This window comes from Symphalangus syndactylus, chromosome 11, assembly GCF_028878055.3.
Source record: "Symphalangus syndactylus isolate Jambi chromosome 11, NHGRI_mSymSyn1-v2.1_pri, whole genome shotgun sequence".
In the NCBI taxonomy this organism is placed as follows: Eukaryota; Metazoa; Chordata; class Mammalia; order Primates; family Hylobatidae; genus Symphalangus; species Symphalangus syndactylus.
Window position 1 is genome coordinate 18,840,520 of NC_072433.2, and position 23,003 is coordinate 18,863,522.

Genomic DNA, 23,003 nt, shown 5'->3' on the forward strand with positions numbered 1-23,003 from the left:
AAGATCAGAAGACAGGTTTCGGAGGCTGCACAGCAGACGAGGACTGGACTAAGTGAAAGAGCTCATTTCAATAATGGGCTCAGTGTCACTCATGGAGAGGGCCCAGCTTCGCATCTGGCCAGCAGTGTGTTGACAGCAGCTGCATCTGGGAGGTGGATTTCAGGATTATTTATTTTCTTTTTCTTTATATTTATTTGCGCTTTCCAAGTGGTTCTTTGATGGGCATGTATTTCTTTCAGAATTAGACCAATGTTTGAAGCTGGAAGAGGGGAGGGAGCCTTTAGCTGAAGACCATGTCCGGTGGTGTCCAAAATGTCCAGTGCTCCACACAGCTAAGTCACTCCTATCTGACCCCACAGTGAAACCAGCAGGGGGCAGGAATGTAAAAATAAAACTGGAATTTGGTAACCTATGACTTTGACACACCTTGCTAAGAAGATATCTATCCTGGAAGCCAAGGCCAGCTGTGAGGGAGGAAAGCTATCCAGGGAGGCTGAGCCGGAGGCTGCAGCTTTGGGGCATCTGCCTCTGGGGGCTGGAAGAAGGCAAGGAAGGAAGTTTTCCTTCCCCCACCCCACCTCAAGCCCTGTGGAATTCGGATGACAAAGGCAGGGAGTGAAGGCAGGGAGCCACCAAGAGGGCAGCCCTTGGAGATGAAGGCTCAAAAGCCTTCCCAAAAAGAGAGTTTGGACTTTGGGATCTCGAGTGATCATCTGCACAGAAATAGAGCTCTGAGCATCAGGCCGCCTTTCCTCCAGGGTCCACGGCCCTTCCCCAGTGCTATCGGGCACCAGAGGAGCTCAGTAATTTCGGACAAATGACTTCATGGTTTGAGTTTGGGCAAAGTTCTCTCTTGCAACTCATTAAAGCACAGTTGCTCCTGGGGTAAAGAAGGATTTAAGATTCTCTTCCTGGAATCCCTTGGTTCATCTCAGGACCCCAGTGGTGAGCTTGGCCCGGGCATGGAGTGCCCTCAGTAAAGGGAAGAAATGACAAAGTAAGTTTTGAACAGCATGATGTGCGGTGCCACACACTTCCCATGGCCTTGGAGGCTCTGCCTGGGTTGTCCCACTGCCTTCTCCTGCCTGTCTTGTTTCACTCTCCACCTGGCTCAGCCCCTCCAGCCCAGCCACACCAGCTTTCGCCAGTCTCCAGACGTGCCACACCATGGCTCCTGCACACGCAGTCCTGCTCCCGGCCTGCTCTTCCCTCTGCTTCCTCCCACAGCTCCTCATCCTACAGGTCTCATCCTGAACATCCCTCCCTTGGCCTCCCACCACAGGCACCCACAGTGCCCAGGACTAGAAGCTGCCCAGCATCGGGCACACAGTATGTAAATAAATGCTGGTAAAAGGATGGGAGAGGCCTGGCCAGTGTGGGCCCTAGCAGGGGGTGGGACCGTGGGCTCAGGGAGCTGATGCTGGAGACCTGGAGGACCCACCCCTTTCCCCCAGATGTTTGACTTCTAGACCTGCACATACCTTACTGACCAGAAAGTGTCTGCTGGGCAGTTGCCAGGGTGAAGCAGCCAGAAGTCTGTGCTCACGGGCAGCTGTGAGGATGTGAGGTGGGGCCGAGCTTGGGGAGGATGCCACAGCACCCCACTTCCATCCCAGCAAGACCCACCTGGATGGTTTCCCCCGCCTGCCAGTGTTGGAGGTGTTGTCTAGCTGCAGACCCCTGCTCACAGGGGGACCCAGTCTGTGTAGCTCTACAGACTTGAGAAATGGGTTTGCCAGCTGGTGACCCCAAGAACTCCCAAGGCGCTCTCCATGCTTAGGCCGGCCTGGCCACTGGGGTCCTGAGATGAAACAAGAGGCTCCCAGAAGGGAATCTTGCCTAGGGCAGCAGACAGCCCAGAAGTGGTTTATGCCCCACCAAGGTCCAGGAGGAAGGTTGGGGGGATCTACAAGGATGGGGCATCCTGCCCTTCTGACCCGGCCTGGCCTCACCTTCAGGTGGCCCTGCTGCGGCATGTTCTTCGGAGCCTGATTGCCCACTGATGTTTCTGAGTACAGCCTCTTCCTGACACCATATCCACCTGCTGTGTACATCAGTTTTTCAGTATCTGGGTATAAATGCCCCCGCTCCAGGAAGTCCTGGGGGCTGCAGAAATGCTGGTTCCTGCAGACCCTCCACACAGGCACACATCCATCTCCATTTACCCCAGCCTCCGGCCCCACCTCCACTTTCATTCTGTACCCCCACTTCTGGTCTATTTGCCAGGACCAAATTTCAGCTTCTTTCAGGGAGTGAGAAGCTAGACTCAGGCAAAACCATTCCTCCCCTTCCCCAAAACTGATCCTTATCCAGGCCCAGAAAAAGGAAAAACCTAGCAAGTTTTGTAGGGGGACAAAGCCACTATTTTCAGTGCCATGTAGCTCTACAGACTTGAGAATTGGGTTTGCCAACTGGAGGCCCCAAGAACTCCCAGGAATCAATATCCTACCAGGCAAAAGAGGGATGCAAGCAAGACGAGGGGGTGGGAGAGAGGCATTCTTGTCAGAGCATGAAGACTCCCAGAGAGCAAATAGATCTGATTATATTGAACACAACAATTGATTTTTTTCTAAATAAACATGCAAGAGGAAATGGTAATGGGCATCTGTTTCTGACGGAAATCAATTGACCCCAAATTGGAAGAAAATCTAGAAATAGAAACAAGCACAAGAAAAAGTGGTTGGGCTGTCCAGGCTTATCAAGGGAGGGTATGAGGGAGGAAAAGAGGAAGGGAGGAAGAGAGAAACAGACAGACAGACTTCCCCATCATCCCTTTCGCCCCAGTAGCTTCCCTGATGGTTGCTCTTCAGTAAATATGGTTCCCATAATGACAAGGGAGAGAGTAGCTATCATGTTATGAGCTCTTACTGGGTGCCACGCTGGTGCAAAGGCCTGTATGTGCACATCTTACTTAATCCTCGTAACAACCCTGTGTGGGAGGCACTGATATCTCTGCTTCACAGATGAGATCACTGAGGCACCCTGCCCAAGGCTACATGCCTGATGGCAGCAGAGCTGAAGCTCAAACCCAGGGGACCTCAGAGCTCATGCTCTCTAACGCTCCTTGCTATTGACTCTCCAACTCTGGGATATTATCTCAGGCCCTAAACTGGCCTTGGAATTAAGGAGAAGAGCCCCAGGCTTCAGCAACCCATTGGCCTTCAACCTGGAATGGTCAGTGAGGAGCCCATGCCTATTCTCCAGGATTCAGCAAAGCCAGGCGCTGGAAGTACTCATCCCCCAGGGAGATGGGAAGCTGGAGGGGCTGCCCTCTCCGCTGACACTCCTGCAGTCCCAGTGTATGGGCCATGCCCTGTGTGATGTCCATCCTAGAAGCCCGTCACCAGCAAGATAAACTACGCCATGCTGCAATGCATCCCAGGCCTTACTTCCCCAAACACTGCACGGTTCTGATGCCGTTCAGCAAGCACGTCTGGGATAAAATGAGCTGTGTGCTTCGGTTTTAACGTTGTAAAGCTTCTTTTTGTTTCTTGGTCATAGACTTGTGGACATGTTTGTTTTGAAGTAATCCAGCTCTGGGAGGGTGCCTAATTAACGTAAGCAGGGCTTATTAGTCCTGTTAACTAAAACTCCCTAATCTAGGAGGCCAAGTATTCAAAAGCAGCCTTTAAGGTAGGATTAAGGCAAAAACCAGCGATTACAAAATGGAATTGGGGGCGGCTTTCCTAAAGCCTCTGTGGGGCTGCCGCTTTATATTCCGCTGGAAGAATTTCCCATTCCATCTGGCAGTCACTCTGGTCTGGCTTGTAGTAGGTGCTCAATAAATATTTGTCAGATGGACAAACAGCTTCCCTCCAGCATTTGCATCATGTGTAGCATGCATTCTATGTTCGATCAATATTTATGGGATGGATTGGTGAGCAGAACACAAGTCCCATCGACTACAGTTGCACCATGCACTGCACATAGTGAAAGTCTAGTGACTATTTGTGAGTGAGATGAATGGACCAACAGCAAGAATGTTCTCTCAAGACCATGGGATGAGTCTCACTATAATAACCTCACCTTCTCTTTCAGGTGACAAGTGCACCATGGCCGGCTATGCCCGCTTGAAGAATGTCCTTCTGGCGCTCCAGACCCGCCTGCAGCCACTCCAAGAAGGAGACAGCAGGCAAGACCCTGCCTCCCAGAAGCAGCTCCTGGTGGAATCTCTGTTCAGGGACTTAGATGCAGATGGCAATGGCCATCTCAGCAGCTCGGAACTGGCTCAGGTGGGCATGGCGTTCAGTGAAAGTCACATTATGGAGGAATCCAGTTTTCCATTTCCCACCCCGGCGCCCTGGTGTCTAAGAGCGCGTGTTCAATACCTCTGAGAACATCTCACAAACAAAACGAGGTCAGGTTCTTCTTCCCACCAGCCACCTTTAGCCTCTATTTACAAACAAGCTTTCAGGCCCTCTCAGCTATCTGGCAAAAAACTCACTTCAGAGGGTCTGGTCTCTGATGTTTTGACTAGGAAATCAATCTTTTCTTCCTTGAGTAGGATTAGTTACTCAGCAGAAAAGTTACAAGGAGGCAGTGCTTGGTTCCACTGAACACCATTGGAGCTATAACCTGGAAGTCCCCAAGTCTTCTACCTTAGGACTTCCTTAGTATCCAAAGATCAAGAACCCAAACCTCAGACTGCTTGTTTGCAGAAAACCCTGTGTCTACCCGTCAACCCCCATCAAGCCCTGCTCTCGTGTGGGAAAACACTTGCATTACACCCTGTTGTTTGCCTCCCTCCCCTGAGACTGCAGTGTTCAACACAGCACACATGTCCTTCGTTGAGCTGCAAGGTGGTGCAGGGGTAGTTAGTGTCTGCAGTATAGAAAGCAAGGAAAGAGTGACCTCACTCACTGGGGCCACAGCCACTGCCAGTTGCAGGGAGGAGCCTGTAGGGTCCTGATGGTAGAAAAGCTGGGGTGGGCTGGAGGGGACTGCATTCCTACTTCTGCTTACTGGTTTGTTTCTAAGGGTCTGTAGCCCTAGAGCCACACCAGGCAGGTGCAAGATCTGCAAGGAGAGTGAGATCAGCCTCCCCGAGATGGGTGGTGGGGGGCTGTGGGCAGCTTTTTTCTTGTGACCACAGACTGTCCACCCAGTGGATGGATAATAAAGACAGGTCCCCACCTTTGATGCCAATTTAAAGAAATCTTAAACATGGCACAGGGACCTTCTCAAGGCTGTGGCCCGGTCATTGGGAAGAAGTGGGGTGGGGAGTGCCCTAGCATTCATTGAGCCATGTGCTTGACATTGAGCTAGGCCCTTGACCTATGATTAATAAACACAGAAGAGTTCATTATGTAGGACAGTGGCAAAGAATGCAGACTTAAGAGTCAAACTGCCTAAGGTCAAGTGCTGCCTCCAGCATGTATGAGCTAGTGGACCTTGGGAGACAATGTCGTTTCACTGTGCCTCTGTGTTCAGCTGTGAACCTCACAGAGTCATCATGAGGGTTAAATGAGCTAAGATAGTGAATGACTTAGAGTGGTACCTGGCATGTGGTATGTTTCTTTTTCTTTATTTTTTTTTTTTTTCAGACACGGTCTCACTCTGTCACCCAGACTGGAGTGCAGTAGCGCAATCTTGGCTCATTGCAACCTCTGCCTCCCGGGCTGAAGCCATTCTTGTGCCTCAGCCTCCCAAGTAGCTGGAATTACAGGCTTACATCACCACACCCAGCTAATTTTTGCTTTTTTTTTTTTTTTTTTTTTTTTTTTTTGAGACGGAGTCTCGCTCTGTCGCCCAGGCTGGAGTGCAGTGGCGCAATCTCGGCTCACTGCAAGCTCCGCCTCCCAAGTTCACGCCATTCTCCTGCCTCAGCCTCTCCGAGTAGCTGGGACTACAGGCGCCCGCCACCACGCCTGGCTAATTTTTTTGTATTTTTAGTAGAGACGGGGTTTCACCGTGGTCTCGATCTCCTGACCTCGTGATCCGCCTGCCTCAGCCTCCCAAAGTGTAATTTTTGCATTTTTAGTAGAGATGTGGTTTCACCATTTTGCCAGGCTGGTCTCAAACTCCTGACCTCAGGTGATTCACCCACCTTGGCCTCTCAAAGTGCTGGGATTACAGATATGAGCCACTGTGCCTGGCCACAAGGTGTGTTTCAATAGAGATAGTCATCAGTATTGTTGCCATCATCATCATTTTTATTATTATTATTTCCTCCTTAAATCTTTTGACCATCCTCTGCTGTAAGGAGGGGACTACTATTATCCCACTTCACAGATATTTTCAGATGAGGGTACTGAGGCTCTAAGAAATCAGACAACTTGCCTGAGTTGTTCACTGCCTGGGACATGATGGAACTGAGATGAAACCCTGGTAGGCTGACATGTATGCACCTGCTCTCCTCAGGGCACTTGGAATCTCCCTGGGGAGAATGGCTCCCACCAAGAGGCACCGCATGGTTCCTTCAAGGTCTGTAGGGACAGCAAGTACCCACAGAACCCTAGTAAGGAGCAGCCACCAGAAGCTTTGGAACGTAGGCCCTCCGTTCCAGCCAGTCCTGAGCCTGCTTCCAGGAAGCACGTTGGGAATCTCAGATGACTCCGCTCTGCTCGCCCATACCTGAGCGGCTCGCGCAAGCCCATTCAAGGCCTGCATCCCAGAAGGCTTGCTGCCCATAGCCCCCGGGGCAACCGCCTTGCCAGCATGTCACCACCTCCATCAGCAGTAGGCCCCAGCTCTGGCTAAGACCCCAAGGGGTGGGGCCAGGGACCTACAGGTGACTCAGGCTGCTCTGGGAAAATCCCAGGTCCTGATAATTACAGCTACCTGCAGGAAGAACCACCTGGCAATTCCTCAAACTACTGAGTAGAGAGCACCAAGGGCAGGTGGCATCAGCTTGTCTTGAACAGAAGCCACTATGAGCTGTTGGTATCCAGGCCCACACGGCTCCAGGTAAACAGAACTTTAGCAGGCACTTCATTCTAACCTGGCAGATATGTGGCCTGAGGCACCTGAAGCCATTAACAAGTGTGGTAATTGGACAGTGATTTCCTCTTTAAAATTTAATATAGTTAAAGTCCATTTCATAAATCTGCCAAGCAGAGCCTGGCTAAAGTGGGCCTTTCCTTGACACTGAATCAAAGGTGCTGGGGAAAAACTCGTCAGTCCTATAAAAAGTTAATCAATTTCCAATGCAGAAATAGACAAAGGGAAATTTCCATCTTTGGAAGATTGATCTCAGGCGTTATGGTTGATCTCCCTTTTATCGAACACTCTTACTTGCTTGGTGAAGGGTCATCTTTTTTAACATTATCACATTAAATTGCCTTTAATACAGCAGACCAAGCTGAGAATGTTAAATAAAGAGAAAATGCCTCTGCCCCCCTCCCCCGCACCAAAATAAAATAAAAATCATTTTCTTTCTTCTGAGATTTCCTTCTGAGCATTTTCCCTGCAAGACCTCCAGTTCCAAGCACACTGGCTTCTGGCTGTAGCTCCAGCTGAGTGAGGGTGCCTGGAATTTCTACCCTTAGTTACCTCGGGACATGTGGCTGATCATGCTGGGCAGCCTGTGTGTCTTACGGCTCAGACCACAACCAGAGAGGAGTTTATGACAGCCTATATCTGTACTCTCCGTGCCAGAGTCACAAGGGTGGACATCTGTGTCCTGGGCAGGACAGGGCAGGCAGGGGCGAAGCTCAGGTCTAGGTGGATAGAACGGAGGGGTCTGGGAATGTGCTGTGTCCAGGCAGCACTGTCTGCCATGGGTAAGGGCTGATGGGTGGTGGGTGAGTGCATGATGCAGCAGTGACCTCCAGCTCTATGCAGCTGGAAGCTGGCGGACCTCTGTCCCCACACTGAGTTCAGCCACTGTTTGCTGGGTTTATCTGATGGGGCCTTTTCTCTCCTGTCTCCCCATCTATAGCACACAGCAGTAGAGCAGGTGGCCTCAAGGATTCCCATCTCAGACTATCTGGGTCTATCTGCCAAGACAAGGAAAAGACACACCTGAGCTCTAGTCTAGACTCTGCCCCAAGCTCTGTGTGAACCTGGGGAAGCCACTTCCCCTCTCTGAGCCCCAGTTTTCTCATCCATAAAATGAAGGAGTCAGACAAGACAAAACCAAAGAGCTTCAGGTGCCCCTCAAGGCCCACTGAGCTGTCCCTGGATTCCCCCTTGGCCTGAGTCATTTTCATCAACGCCCATGACTCTAAACTCACCTGACTCTGGCCTCGTTCTCCTCCTCACCCCACAGCATGTGCTGAAGAAGCAGGACCTGGATGAAGACTTACTTGGTTGCTCACCGGGTGACCTCCTCCGATTTGACGACTACAACAGTGACAGCTCCCTGACCCTCCGCGAGTTCTACATGGCCTTCCGTAAGTTGGGTCCCAGTGGGAAAAGGGCTTATTTCCGCAGGTGCTCCTGCACCAAAATGCTGTTGGGTGCCTGGAGTCTGTCCTCAGTTGTCTCCCAGGTTGGTTTCTTATACAGAGGAAAGCTGGTGAATTTGTTCTGCAACAAGCCTGAGCTTTAAGAAAGGACTAAATGGAGAGTGGATGGGGCCAGAGAGGGCTTGCCCTGTTCCTTTTGAATAAAGATTTTTCTCGCTCTTTGAGGGGCCCAGGACTGTAATTGAAGCATAGCTGTGAGGGCACTGTGAACACCCTTTGGGGATTCTATGACTGAAGGAGAAGGAAGCAGATTTTAGGGCTATCCTCAGGCTAGGGCCTGGCCATGTGGGGAGCCCTGCCTGGAGAAAAACACCCTGCAGGAGGGCCTGGAGGCTTGGCCATGCAGCAGCAGGGAGCAGCGACTACCCAAGGACAATGGAGAGTGAGGGTCCAAAGTGAAGAGAGGCAGGGGATCCCTGGAGAAGAAAGGAAAGTGGGTGCTCTTTGAAAACAGAGGAGATACTCTGAGTGCCCCTCCAGGGAGTGCCTGGTGCGTACGCAAGTGGATGAGATGCCTTCAGGACCTGTATCTTTTACTTGAGGTGATCTTCCAAGAGATTACATTAACCAGAGGTGGTGCTGGGACAGGACTTACAAGAAATGCAAGATACAAGAGCCGTGCATAGCTCCAGGCAGGGGTCAGCAGAGAGGAGAGGAAAGGGTGGTGCTGGGCCCATGCTGGAGACTAAAGGGGACATCCTTGGCCCAAAAGAGATGAAGCCCCTTACATTAGAAGATGTTCAAGCTCTGCTTAAAGCGGGCAATGCATATACCCTTGGGTGTGACCTGCCAGCTCACAGTTCCTAAGTGCAAGCCCTCCCCACCCCCAGGGGCACTGAGTACCTTGAGCCACAGAGCCTGGTATCCTCCCTCAACCCCAGCCTTTACCTGGACTCCCATTTTCCAGCAAAGTGTTCCTGCTTCAGAGTGACATCTCTTTGGGCTGTTGCTATTCCACACCTTCACAAGGCCTGAAGAGGGATCTTTGTGATTTGTTGGCAAGAAGGGCTCTCGTGGCAAATAGAGAGGCACTAGGATGACATAAGAGGAGAGAAACAAGCATGATTTTTCCCTATGGGAAGTGTCCATGAGCTTGACGTGGTTGCAGGGGCCTTTCCAGTTCATATCATCCTTAGTACCAAAGTCCACCCCCGGGTTCCAGAGCTTTGCTTGATTTATTGTGACTGTGCAGGGTCCCCGTCATCCTCCTCCCCGCCCACTCGTCAAACTCATACCTGCCTATGCTGGTTCATAATAAGGTGAGAGTGACTGGTAGGCTTATCCTGCTGCGGAGGTGTTTGTCTTGTGGGCCAAACAGCTTATTTCCAGAAATACATCTGGAAATACATTTGGAATGTGTGGAAGTATCCACAACTCCCCACACCTGGTTCATGAGAGCTCATTGTTAAATTTTCAGGAATTTTGCAGCAAACAGTTAAACACTTGGTTGCTTTAAATTGGCCACGTTGGGAATATTTACATCATAGAAATTCACACCACACATATGCTACCAAAAAGGGGAAAGGGGGGACATTTTTTCTTCTCTAGGGAGCCAAACGTTGACCTGCATATCACTGGACAAGACCCTCTCTCCTGCCCTTGGAGTCCACTTCTGGCAATATCCTCCCCACCCGCCTCCCCTCACTGAGGCTCCTTGATGATTCCGTGGAACATGAACAAGAGTAGGCTCGAGCAGCTAGGGTAGGTTATAGGAACGGCAGCTCTCCGAGTCAGGAAAGCAGCAGCATGTTTTCTGGGGATAGTTCCAAGACATTCCCAAAAATGCTTTCTGAGCCTAGGACCCCTCTGCCAAAGGAGTTATGAAGGAAAATCTCAGTGCATTTTTAGAGCCAGAGGCCAAGACTGGACTTCAGGGACTTGTGGGGCATACCGGGAATCATTACTTAATGTCCCAGATGCCATCATCAAGCAGATTATAGCACTGCTTGGGCACCATCTTGGTGCCTGGTACCATAGCAGCCTCTGCTTTATGAGCACAGTTCCCATGAATGGGTCTGGGCCCAAACACCAAGCTCTTGGCTTTGCTCTCAAGGAAATGGAAGCATTCCTATTGCTATGATGAAAGAAAAGGCCTCTCCAGCATCCCTAGTAAGGTCATTATAAACATGAGCTACCCTGGAAAGGGAAGGACGTCATTGCCTGACCTCCAGCCACGTGTCTCAAACAGAGCAATGTGGTGTCAGCTCCCTTCGTTTCTGGATTATTATTTGGAAAGCTTTATAATCACCATTTTTAAAGCAAATTAGATTCTGCTGTCGCCTTAGACTTGTTTTGAACCAGACAGCCAAACCATTCATCACAGCCCAGCCCAAATAATAGATATGCAATAAAACGTAAACTCACAGCCATTAAGGAAGCGCAAAATGAGTTAAACCCCACTATAAAGGCTTGACATGCAGCCACTTGGAGCATATGGGGATCAATGGTTTTTCAAAGTCACAGGAACTCTAAACTAAATTCCCATAGCACTGGGAATAGATTTATGGTTCAGCGAATTTTAAATAGGTAATTGAAATGAGACATATAGGTACAAGTTATTACCCAGCAATCGATGGGCATTAAAGAAATCTCACTAAAACCCAGAAAGTAATATCTCAAACATTTCAGCAACAACATTCTGGATTTAATTTTAAAAACTACAGCTGATGGGCTGGCAGAGGTTGAGGCATTAGCATTTTATTTTCTAGTCTCTATTTTGCTGGTGTCCTTGGGTATAAGGCAGGGTGAGGTCTGTGGGGTGACTCCAGCCCAGTAGCCTACCGATGCAGAGTCAATCACTTTACTAAAGGACGGTGGGTTCGGGGCTGTTTTACCCAGAGAAGACAGTTGTATTTATCAGTTTTTGAGGTTTGTGGGGGTGGTCTCCTAAATCATGTCTTCCCATGCAGCTGCCCTGGCCCTGGCTGGGCCATGCTTGCCAGAATCTGCAGCTGGTGGGGGGTGATGCTAGGAGTCCCACAGCTGGTGGCTGTCTGTGCTGAGCTGGTTCGTGATGGGGCTGTACCCCCTTCCTGGCTCTGAGGAACAGGTGACTCTCCTCTAGGGTGCAGGCAGTGCCTAGTCATGGGAGTCAGTTAAGTCTCTTTCTGATTGTCAGATGGAACCAAGGCTCCCAAATGCCTCTGTCTGTACAGGGACAGGAATGAAATATGAGGGTGCCTCCGCTTCCTCCTTTTGTCAACTAAACATTCTCTTTGCGTTGTTTTGGCTTCCCAAACCACAGGCTGATCTAGGAACTAAAGGCTCAGTGTCCTTCTCCAGCACGTGCCCTCTGCCTCCCCTTCCCCACGCCACCCCCCACCACCCCAACAAGGAGTAGTGCCACCTGTCCCTGCCATGGCAGAGACCCAGGCTCCAGGGTCATCATAAGCAAGGTGTGTGCTGGCCCTGTCTGTTCATCACAGTAAATTAACCTCAAAGTTGCTCATCTAAAAAGCTTCTCGATAATGCATGGTTTTTGCACTGTTCTGAGTGCTCAGGTTGGGATTGGGGAAAACATGTTGCTAAAACAAGGATTTTTCTCACTTTAAATTCGTTGCAAGTTTCTTCTGCTTTTTAGAAAATAGTTGTCCTTTTAATTACTCCTATGAGATCAAAGCCCACGAATGTATTGGATGCATGGGAAGGTTTTGAGCAGCTAGCAGTGCAGGATAAAGGGCTTCATGTGTTAAGGTCCGGTGACCACACAGGCGGAGTGTCAGGAGGACCTGGGGTGCTGAATGTAGGGGAGCCAGACACCCTTCCTCACCTCTGACATGTGTAAGCTCCAGGCAAGCAGAAAGGAAAACAGTGTTTTAATCTACAGCACTACCACTACAGCCAGGGCAACTCTATGAAACAGATGATATGGTCATCTGGTGAATTGACATCTGTTTTTTACCATCTCTGTTGCAAAGTGAAGGGATGGTGCAGTTTCACTTACCACACCACTATCCTTTGGAACTAATAGTGCCTGGCCCCATACCAGACTTGCACACACTCTATCTCAGCCAATCCTCACACCCACCCTGTGTTGAGCAGGATGGTAAAATAAACAACCGCAAGCATCCTCACTACCCAGATCTATCTGGCTCTTTATCTAGGTAGGGTGAGTTCAGACAAGGAGCTTAGATGGCAAGGATACTGCTTTGTTCTACTCCATTTCATTCCTGAGTTTTGGATAGTAAGTAACAAGATTTTAAATAGCATGAGGTTCATCAAAAATTTTATCTGAATTTACTTGGCTCTTGAATTTGGAGAACAAGCAATGCCTATGGGCTGGTCTCAGTTTTGGCTGAAGCCAAGACTATAGGTGCCAGTGACTCCCCCTACCCCAAAGGAAGACACTGGTTTTCCCACACAGGATTTGCAAATAAAGTGGCCGAAGAACTGATTCACTGCCCTTGGTCCCTCATTTTCTCAAGGGCACAAAACAGTTAAAGCTGGAATGGCCAAGGGAGGAATTGAAAATTGGAAGACAGGGCCGGGCACGGTGGCTCACACCTGTAATCCCAGCACTTTGGGAGGCCGAGGTGGGCAGATCATGAGGTCAGGAGATCCAGACCATCCTGGCTAACATGGCAAAACCCCGTCTCTACTAAAAATACAAAAAATTAGCTGGGTGTGGTGGTGGGCGCCTGTAGTCCCAGCTACTCGGGAGGCTGAGGCAGGAGAATGGCATGAACCCAGGAGGCGGAGTTTGCAGTGAGCAGAGATGGCGCCGCTGCACTCCAGCCTGGGCAACAGAGAGAGACTCCATCTCCAAAAAAAAAAAAAAGAAAAGAAGATTGGAAGAGAGAAAGTGTGAGTCTCACCACCTCCTCCCAGAGACAGAGGTGGGGGTGCTGTCCTGACTTCAAGTGTATAGAGAGGGCTTCAAGAAGCCCACTGCCACGTGAGCTTGCCGAGTCTCCTGAGGACAGTGCTGGAGGACGGGGTTCACAGTCAGTGTTCCATTTGAATGACTTCGCTTGTCAATATCACTGTAGTTAGTAATAGGCTCTTAGTATTCCAGTTGTATAAAGTGATACCCAGCATTTAACATGTGTCAGCACTGTACACTATGTCCAATTTCACAGATGAAGAAACGGAAACTCAGAGAAGTAGCTAACCCAAGGTCACATAGTCCGCAGGTAGCAGACTCAGGATTTAGTGGGTGTGTCTGATTCTAGAACTTTCTCATGCATTTAAACAAACTTTGCAACACATCTGCATTCTCCATTGAAGAGAATCTCACTGTCCTCACAGTGATTTCCCTAAACTTCAAGCCCCAACTCAATGGTCTTCTCCTCCAGGAGGTCTTCCTCAATTTCTCTTTCTTCCACCAAGCCCCACACACCTTCCTCTGTGCACCCACAGCCCTGGGTTAACAAGGCTGTGGCCTGATTATTAAGAGTGTGGACTCTAGAGTCCAAGCTAGACCTGGTTTTGAATCTTTATTCTGCGTCTGACTAACTGTGTGACTTTGGACAGTTCCCTACCAGAGGTTAAACTGGGCTTTAAGTTTCCCATCTGTAAAATGGGAATAACAACCATGCACAAAGTTATTCAAGACTAAAGGAGCTACTTAATGTAAAGTGATTAGTAGCATGAGACTTTGCCTATAGTAAGTGTTAGGCAAACATTAACCAGGTCAATGATGGCGGCGGTGGGGGTGATGATGAAGATTTCTGTGTGTGCCCCATCACCCTGTGCCATGCCATTGTTGTCCTTCCCCCTCAGGGACCACAGGCTCCCTTAGGATAGAGGCTGCTTCACCCATCCTGCAGTCCTGCTCAGCATGGAGTATGGCACCCAGGAAGGCCTTGGTCAGTGTTGCTCACTGAGGGCATGAAGGACATGGAGAAATACAACGGGCAAGGGGAGGAGTCCAGACATGCAGCTGTGGCCAGCGATCCCAGAGGGTCTCTGCATGCCTCCAGGGGGCCTTGAGAAAACAGGGGCAGAGGAAGTGCCTTGCTGGGGCCCCACAGCTGGAGCCCTTGGTAGAGAAGCATCAGCCTGGCTGGAGCAGGCCAGCTGGACATCCCCAGCCCGGACATCCCTAATCACTGGATGAGCAACTGGGTGTGAGGGGAGCCCCTGCTTCTCACATGGGCTAATGATGCCTTATTGAAGATGAAAGTAACTCACACTAGAAAGCTCTCATCCTGACCCCAGGGCCACTAACTGGCCATTCGGCCCTCCTCAGAGTAAGTGCTCTGCTCGGCTGGCAGGCTGTGTAATTACCTTTACCTCTGGCAACCACGTATGCAGAAGAGGGCTCTCGCTCAGCCTGCTCCTCAGCCCTGCATGCCTGCTGGCCCACAGCCACATCTCTTGTGATGCAGCAGACCCTGGCTGCAGCAGCCCAAGACCAGCGGCCCAACTTCTGCTACCTCACCTGGAGGTCAGCTTTGCTGGCTGTGCAAATCTGCATACCTTGGAAATAATTCATAGGCATAGAATATGGGTTTGTATTTCCATGCTGGGCCCTGGCAGGCTGGCAAGGCAGGCCTCTGGAGCAAAACCGTCGGCCACAAATACCCAAGCTCCCCACTGCAGGTGAGGCAAACGCAGAAGGAAAACCACTGTGGGAAGGCCAGTGGGTCTGCCCTGAAGCTGCTGTAGGCCGAGGCTCTCTGAAAGCAGGGTGAGCTCCTGGGCAGGGAGGGATAGGCCTGGTCTCCTCTCCCATCTGTACACTTGGCGTGGAGCAGCATGGAAGAGGCAGGCCACCAACCTGAGCCTTTCAGAGGAACTTGATCAGGTCAGGGAGAGCAGCACAGGGAAAGGGTCAGGAATTGAGGTCGCGAAGCATAAGAGGAGGAAAACCATGAAAGATGAGGTGGCATTAGGTCAGCAAACGCACACAGAGCTCACTCCTGGGGAAGCACTGGGCAGAGACTCCGTTGTGAGCAAGACCACAGCAGGCCCTGCCCCCGGGGAGCTTGCCACCTGGGTAGAAAGGCAGGGGGGGAACGGAAAGATGACCCAATAAACAAAGTAGGAGCTGAGAGAGAGCGTCCTGGGTGCAGGAGGACCAACTGTCCCCAGAGAGGTCAAGAAGGGACATCGGAGCAGAGACCTGAACGCCGAGCTAGAGATAACCAGGCAGAGGGTGAGGAAAAAGGTGTCCCAGGCAGGTGGGTGGGGGGGAGCATGTGATCCCAAGGGACAAGGGGCTTGACTGAGGAAGGAGGCAATACCCAGGGTAGAAAGGCCACTACCACAGTTAGGGCCCCGGGGGCAGAACTCACACTCAGAGGCCAGGGCTTGGAGAAGGCCAGCTTAGCTCAGCTGTGAGGGGGACCCTCCCCAGCCTCTCCAGAGTTGCCCAGTGAGTGGTGAGTCCCCATCACTGCAGGTATGCCAGCCTGCAAGCCGCTGGAGAGGGGACTGAGTATCAGCTGGAGAGCTGGACTTGGCCTTTGAAGGCCTCCAGTGATGACTGTTGGGACAGACATGTGAACAGAGCTGTTATTTAAGACCTCCTAGGACCTAGAGCTGTTATCTACGACCTCCTGATGTTCTGGGGTCTGGACTCTGTCCTTTTTGGCTCTCCCTTGCTATATAAAGACAGAAACAGAGCTGAGTGCATGCACCTGCCTCCACCTGCCCCTGCTGTGCAGGAAAAGTTGTCAGGAGCCCCTTGGCAAGTGTCTGATGAGTGACTCATCTGCATGAGGAACAGGCGTGGCAGGAGTGGGGCCCCCATCTGTGCATTGGGGTTCTGGGTGGAACAATCTCTGTCCCCCATTACACCACAGAGGGCTCAATTCTGAACCAGAACTGATGATTGCTGGCCAGTGCACCCTGCACCAGTTCCTTCTTCTCCCACACTTGGAAGTTTCAAACCCAGACTGCCCCTTTCCCATCTCAATGGTTTGCTTCTAACAGCTGCATGGTGGGACCGGGCACTTTCTAGTCATGGTCTGGAGCTGAGTCTTCAAGCACTTTCCGTTTTTAAAGATCCCAGCTGGAAGTTGTCAATGGCCTCCGTGCAGAGCAATTGAATAGCAGAAAATGAACTAATTACAGGTTGTTATTGAAAATCTATTACATACAAATTGCAAAGAAAACTCATTAAAATATGAAGCTTTGGTGATTTTTTTAAAACCCTCCTCTTGGAGGGAGAGGCAGGAGCGGGGTGGCTGGACACCTTGTCCTTCGCTATTCCTGGGGTAAGAACTCCCCCAGGGGCTGCAGAACAGTCTCGTGTTCATGTGTCACACAGCCCAGCCTGACATCATAAAGCTCGAAATTTTGCATGCAGGAGATAGCTCTCTGAATGTTAGTAAATACTCAAAAATGGCTGCAGAGGAAACAAAGAATTTCATTACAAAGATATAAAATGAGAACAATTTAAATGTCAGAGTTTTACTAGGATAGCACCGTATTGTCCTCATAAATTTCCATGTTTTTGCAAAGCTTTTGTGAGGACTTCAACATGCAATTAAGCACTGAAGGTCACATTCCCGATTTCTCAGCTTGCTCCCTTGGATTGGAGTGTTGACGGGCTTAGGATGTGAATTCCTGAGCTTTCCAGAGCTCGCATCTCAAGGGAGATCTTTGCATGGCCAAGGCTACCTCCCAGGCTCCAGGCAGGAGCCCAGAAACCAAACTGAGGGTAACATGGAGTGCCCCCCAGCCCGCTGCCTCCTTGGCCTACCAGCACTGCCCTTGTCTCAGCGTGGGTGTGGGTGGTGTGAGCTCTGAGGTACCTAGTGATAACCAGGTGTCCTGAGGTGTGGAGAAGACCCACCTTGGCATGTTTCTGAAAGGTAAACCTTGCCTGAGGTTGTACCAGCCTAGGAAGGATGCTTAGGGCACAATCGCCAGTTCTCTAGCTTGTTGCTCTTTCCTTCCTCTCTGGTCACCTATTCTCAGGCTCCATGACAGTGCCCTGCAAAACCCCACCACGACTACTACAAGGCCCAGCTCGTGGGCTGCATGGAAACAAGCTGTGTCCTGGGGTTAGGGAGTGGTGGGGATGTAAGAGGAACTCCACTCACATGGGACATAGTGACTGACTGGGTGAACAGCTGTGGGCCACACTCAGGGCCAGGGCACTCAGAAGCCTCGGCATCAAAGTGGCCCCTGATAGGAGCTGGCTGGAGAGCCCGACCCTGGGGACAGACAGTCCCTGGCTAGGCAGGGAGAGGCACTGGACACCTGAGCTACTACTGCCTGCCTGAAGCAGCAGATGAGTGAGCTGGAAACCCCCAGAAGATAGGCCAGTGCCCCATCTGAGATTTTCTCAGCATCAGCAATACTGTTACCTACTTATCGTGGCCCTTCCTGAGCAGCTCTTCAGCCCCAAAGGCTAAGGAGCACCTCTTCTAGCCCAGAGGCCAGCCATTCCCCACACCCTCACTCTGGGTTGAGGACCGAGGCAGGCTGAGAGCAGGAGAGTCACCAGGTGGTTGAAATATAGTCAGAGGCCACAGGACTAATGAGTGTATGCAAAGATGGCAGCAGGGCTAGACAGTAACAAATGCAGGAGGCACAAAAGGCCAAAGGGAAAGTAGAGGTGACCTCGAAAAGCTGGCAGGGTGGTTATGGCCCAAGGCTCTTGCTCCAGCGGGAGGACAAGGCCAGCAGAGCATGGAAGAGGAGCCTAGCACTTTCCACGTGGTGGGCATTCAGCCTGGCACAGAGTAGGTGCTTGACAAACATTTGTCACCGGGATTAAAGACCATGGCGGACTTTTTAAAAGTTGTAGTAAAGAGAAAATGTTCAGAGCTGTTGTGGCAGTTCCCAGAGCGAATGAAGAACAGACCTGAGGGTTCCCCTTGATGGTGGAATCATCCTGTTGCCCACATGTGGCACGTGCCGGGTGAGCAGCTCACCATGGTTCCACACGGTGGTCTGTGAGCTGGTGGCTGAGGGGCAGAGAGGGGCCATGGAACCTGCAGTCACCCCTCGGTTGGGCACCATTCTCCCGTTTACTCACTGCTGTCCTGGTGGGACTCCTGTTTCCCCCAAAGCTGGCCTTCCACGGGACAGTGCCAAGCCACCCTTAGCACCCTTTATAACAGAGCATCTGTCCTTACCAAATGCCTCCCAGAGGCTCCCTGGATACCATAAGGAGGCCCAAGGCAAGAGGTAGAGTGGGATTAAAATGTGCTCTGTAGTAAAGTGTTCATACCCAAGTCTTATCTGATTTCCCTTTTTGGAAGACCTGTGAAGTCAGAGGATGGCAGTGGCTGTGGAAGTTGATCTTTCTGGGTATTTATTTGTGTTCTTGATAAGCAGGAAGAGAAAGGTCATCACAAGTGCAGCATGGAAATAAACCAATGGGCGATCTTCCCCATGGATGGAGGAGCAGATGTTCTGAGTCTGTGTAGAAGGGGGCACACATAACGGCCATATGTTCAGAGCCCTGAGTTCTCATTTAGCTCACACAGGATTTGGTGGGGTTCTGGAGGTCCCAGATTTTTGCCTTTATATATGAAGGCTGATAGCGTCTTTGCACGCTTGGGATCCTGATTTTGACTGGGACAAGCGAACACTTGTAACTAGTTTGTGGAACTACAGGCTGGACTCAGCACAGGTACAAGCAGGAGAAGAGTTTTGTTCTCCTCTGCTCAGACTTCCCGGTGAATCCAAATCTTCCTCTGGCTGTGGGCTGAGGAGGGTGATGAGCTGAGGACCGCTCAGCAGTTTGATCGCCAACACGAGCTGGCTTTCTGTTACTCTTTAGCATGGGGGTACTTGGTAATGGCTTTCCATTTCGGGCTTCCACTAGAATTCCAACACTGCAGCAACAGTCCCATCCCGTGCCCCACTCCCCACATAGATCTGCTCAGGGAAGGTGCAAGGAGGCCTCTGTGCGAGCCGCCTGGGGCAGCCTGCAAGCTATGCCCTTGGAGAGCCGTTCTTCTCCAGATGGCATGGGCAATTTTTCATCAGACAGGTGCTTCAGGCAGAACAACTGTTTATATACTTGTTGGGACTGCAAAACACACCCAGGTGGGGTGGGAATGGGCCCCAGAGGACTCTCTCCCCCTCCACAGGTGGTGGGATGGGCAGTGTATGGAGTGGCACCTCCAAGCCCGCCCCACATTCTCCATCTGAGTGGCGTCTCTGGGCTTACTCATCTTCCCAATCCCCTTCAGACAGAGCCTCCACTAGCGAGTGGCTAATGACTCTCCAGAGCCTGTTGCTTCCCAGCAACCACTGCAGGCTGCGTGCTCACTGTGTGCCAGACGCCATGCGAGGCATCTGGCAGGCAGCACCTCTCCTGACCTCCGAGTTCCAAAAATAAGGAAACCAAGGCCCAAGGAGGTTGGGGCTGCAGAGCCCAACTCACAAGCAGGTGTGGCAGTCCCAGAGCTGCGCACTTTGGCAGGATGCTGGCTGCACTTCCGCTCCAGCCACGACTCTTTGGCGTCTTTGTGTCTTCCCCCGTGATGTGTGACTCTGGGGTGGGCAGAGGGTGGGCTCGGTGAGGCAGACCCTCTCTGGGAGCTGTTCACTTGTGCTGCGGCAGAGGGCAGGGCCCCTGAACTGGCATCCTTTCTGAGTCCTGAAGTCCGTGTGCCACAGGTGTTTTCAGACACATTTCACCTGGGTCCCTTTCAGATGACAGTGTGAAAGGAGCAGGATTACTGTCCTGCAGAACCATAGCAGTTGACGCCTCCAACCTCCTGACAAAGCTCAGGGCTTCTGGCTCCACAGAGAAAGCAGGGCCTGAGCAGTAGACCTGTTATTCAGAACCGGTGTCCCGTGGAGGACTGCTTTCTCTCAAACCCAAACCCCATCAAATATCCATTCCTTCTCAGCTCCCACAAACAAATGCACCTCCAGAGACTCCTCTTCTGAGCCACTTCCAGCCCTGGTGTTGGTCCTGACCCTCAATAGTCTACCTGTGTGCCATGGTGCTTGGAAATGTGCTGATGCTTGGCAGCAGGTTCAACATCACAGAAACGATGGCTTGGAAACAGAAGTCACATCCCTGCCTTTCATGGGTGTTCGGAACACCCATCCCTCAGAGTAACTGACACCTTGGTGAAGGCTGACAGCCTTCGGAGGAGCTCCCAGGAAGCCCCGGGCTGAATACTGTCCAGGCAGCAACTGTACCAGGCCACAGCTGGGGAGGCCACTGCTCCATGCTCAGGGCACAGTAGGGGATTTAAGGGCAGTGGAGTCAACTCCTGGCTGGCTCAGACAGAACAAACAGGGGTGGGTGGGGACCCTGGGCCTAAAAGTACTACAGGTTAAATAACTCAGCATCTAGAAAGCTCCAGAGCAAAGCTAGCCCAGGGCCCTGCCACCACTGACACCTGGAGGTGCTGAGTGAACGGGCAGACTTGGTAACAAGCAGACTGTGTCCCTGTGGGAGATGTGGCCACCATGTATCCTTCCTCATGTCCCCTAGTGCAGAGGGAGCAGAGTAGGTGCAAGGTGCAGCTGGATCCAGCCATCCTGCAGCCTGGGCCTCCACCGACACCCTTGAGGCTTGAGGGCTTAGGGCACTTACAGAATGACTGTCCTGTGAATGCTGGCCAAGCGATGGACAGAGCTTCCTGGTAAAGCTAAGGGCTTCTGAGTTTGGGAAAACACAGAAAATGTGGAATGCTCAGTGGCAGAAGGGCCAGCTGTGAGGAAGGTGGGGCTTTGGAAAAGGAGCAATAGTGGCCACACCTTAAAGGCAGCCCTGGAGGCAACCCAGTGTGTCTCAGGCTAAATGCAGATGTCTGCCCTGTGGACAGTGTACCGACTAATTGTATTCCATGCAGTTCAAAGTTCTGCCCATTTTTCCTGGGTCTCACCCTCCCCAGCCCCCCAATCACAGAGCACCTATCTCCCCTTGCCTTCAACTGAAGATGTGCACACACCTTCCCAGACACAAGGAGGAGCGGTGATGGGGCAGCATTTCAGGGAGCTCTGGCTTCTGCTGGTTGGAGAAGCAGTTGGTAGCTGCATCTAATTGGAAAGGAATGCCCGTGGGCTTCCCCTCTGGATGCTTCCCTCGAATTCTCTAAATTAACAATAAAGACCTGGGCTGAGCAGGGCCCCCAGACCCAGAGTCAGCTCTCCATCATTCAGAGGCTGACTGTCCACTTTGGAAAATTCATGCCAGACTCTCCACAGCCTCCCTGCCTCCCACCTGCCAGCCACTGCCTGGTTAGAATTTGAAGGCAGCCCATGTGAAGTGGAAGCAGAGACAGCACAGGGCAGGGGAAACTCAAAGCAGCTGGATGTGCTGCTGGTTAAGGGCTCTGGGAAGTAGTGGTTTTTGAGAGGAGGGAGGAACTCAGCATTAAATGGACATAAGGAGAGAGACTGGGGTCATCCGGCCATGTGGGCCCTTTCTGAGCCTTCACACTCATGTGTGCACCTCCCTTTGATGTCAGGAGAGGTAATTGATCTTGCTGGACTCAGCCCAAGCCTATGATCCATGCCCTTGAGACCACAGGCCCCAGCCCCTCTGTAAGCAGCCCTGGCCAGGCAGCTGAGCAGATGAAATATTCCCAGGCCCCAGAGTCTGAGCAGCATGACTTTAAAAAGTCTGTGTTAGACTAGACTGACTGCACCCAACCTGTTCCTTTTGAAAACAGTGTCTCAGAAGGCTCAGGCCCTTAAAAGCTCTGTAACCTCAAATGTCTACCAAGATGCCCAGGTTGCAGGGAGTAGGCCTCATCCCAGGGGAGCAGTGCGGTCCTTACAATGGCATAACCACAAAGGCTCTGGCCTGGGCCTCGGTCTCACCAAAGGGACTGGCCTCCTGGTCTCCAGCCCCGGTTCCTGATCCTCAGATGAAGATGCTCTGATGCCATGGGCACTTCCAGGGAGAGTGGCCTGGCAAGTGGCTGCCCCTCAGTTCTCTGCAGAGGACAGTAAGCTTCCAGAGCGAACTGAGACACCCCCGCAGGTGCCACATGAATCAGCACCATGGCTGAGTTTCCTGCTCTCAGATGTGACAAACATGATCTTTGAAGTCACAAAGCCAACAGGTTAGGAAGCTCTTGGGCTTCAGCTGAGTAGACGGGAGTTTAAGGAAACGCCCCAAATTGAAGCAACATGACAGGTGAATATTTGCTCTTATGTATCCATTCATGCCTACCATCTGCCCCAGGCAAGTTCTGGACTGAGCCCTGGGAAAAGAATGGTGATGTGACAAGCCTGGCCCTGTCATCCTGTCTGCAAGTTGATTACTAAGAAACCAGTCCAGGGCCCACAGTGGGGAAGCCCACCCACGATGGAGTGTTGGCTGGATGGGCAGACACTTGCCCAGCACCTGGTGTAGAGGCTTCGCACACCTAAGGAGCAGAGCATTGCAGGGCTCACCATGTGCTGCAGAGCTTGCCTCTGAAGCCACATAATTAATTTCACATAATCATACTGCATTGATAGTTGATGCTAAGCTATTCTAAGTGAATTCATTAATCCTTGCAACAATCCATGAGAGAGGAACTATCATTATCCCCTTTTTATAGATGAGGCCCAGAGCCACCATGTTAGAGTAACTTGCCCACCTCTCAGCTAGAGAGTTACAGGGCAGGGTTTGAACCCAGGAGTTCAACTTCCAAGCTTGTGTTCCTACCTACTAAGCTATGCTGCCTCTCAAGTCATTCTAGACAATCTTGGTCACCAGTGTCTGTTTCGGGA

At 51.3% G+C, this 23,003-nt stretch overlaps 1 protein-coding gene across 5 annotated transcripts in view; it reads left to right on the forward strand.

The window, feature by feature from the left end:
* FSTL4 (follistatin like 4) overlaps positions 1-23,003 on the forward strand; it is a 421,165-nt gene that overhangs the window by 294,592 nt on the left and 103,570 nt on the right. For all 5 annotated transcript variants that reach the window (XM_055233411.2, XM_063611586.1, XM_055233409.2 and 2 more), the window contains exons 5-6: positions 4,039-4,232; positions 8,210-8,333. In XM_055233411.2, coding sequence (XP_055089386.1) covers positions 4,039-4,232; positions 8,210-8,333 — 318 coding nt within the window. The remainder of the gene's footprint in view (positions 1-4,038; positions 4,233-8,209; positions 8,334-23,003) is intronic.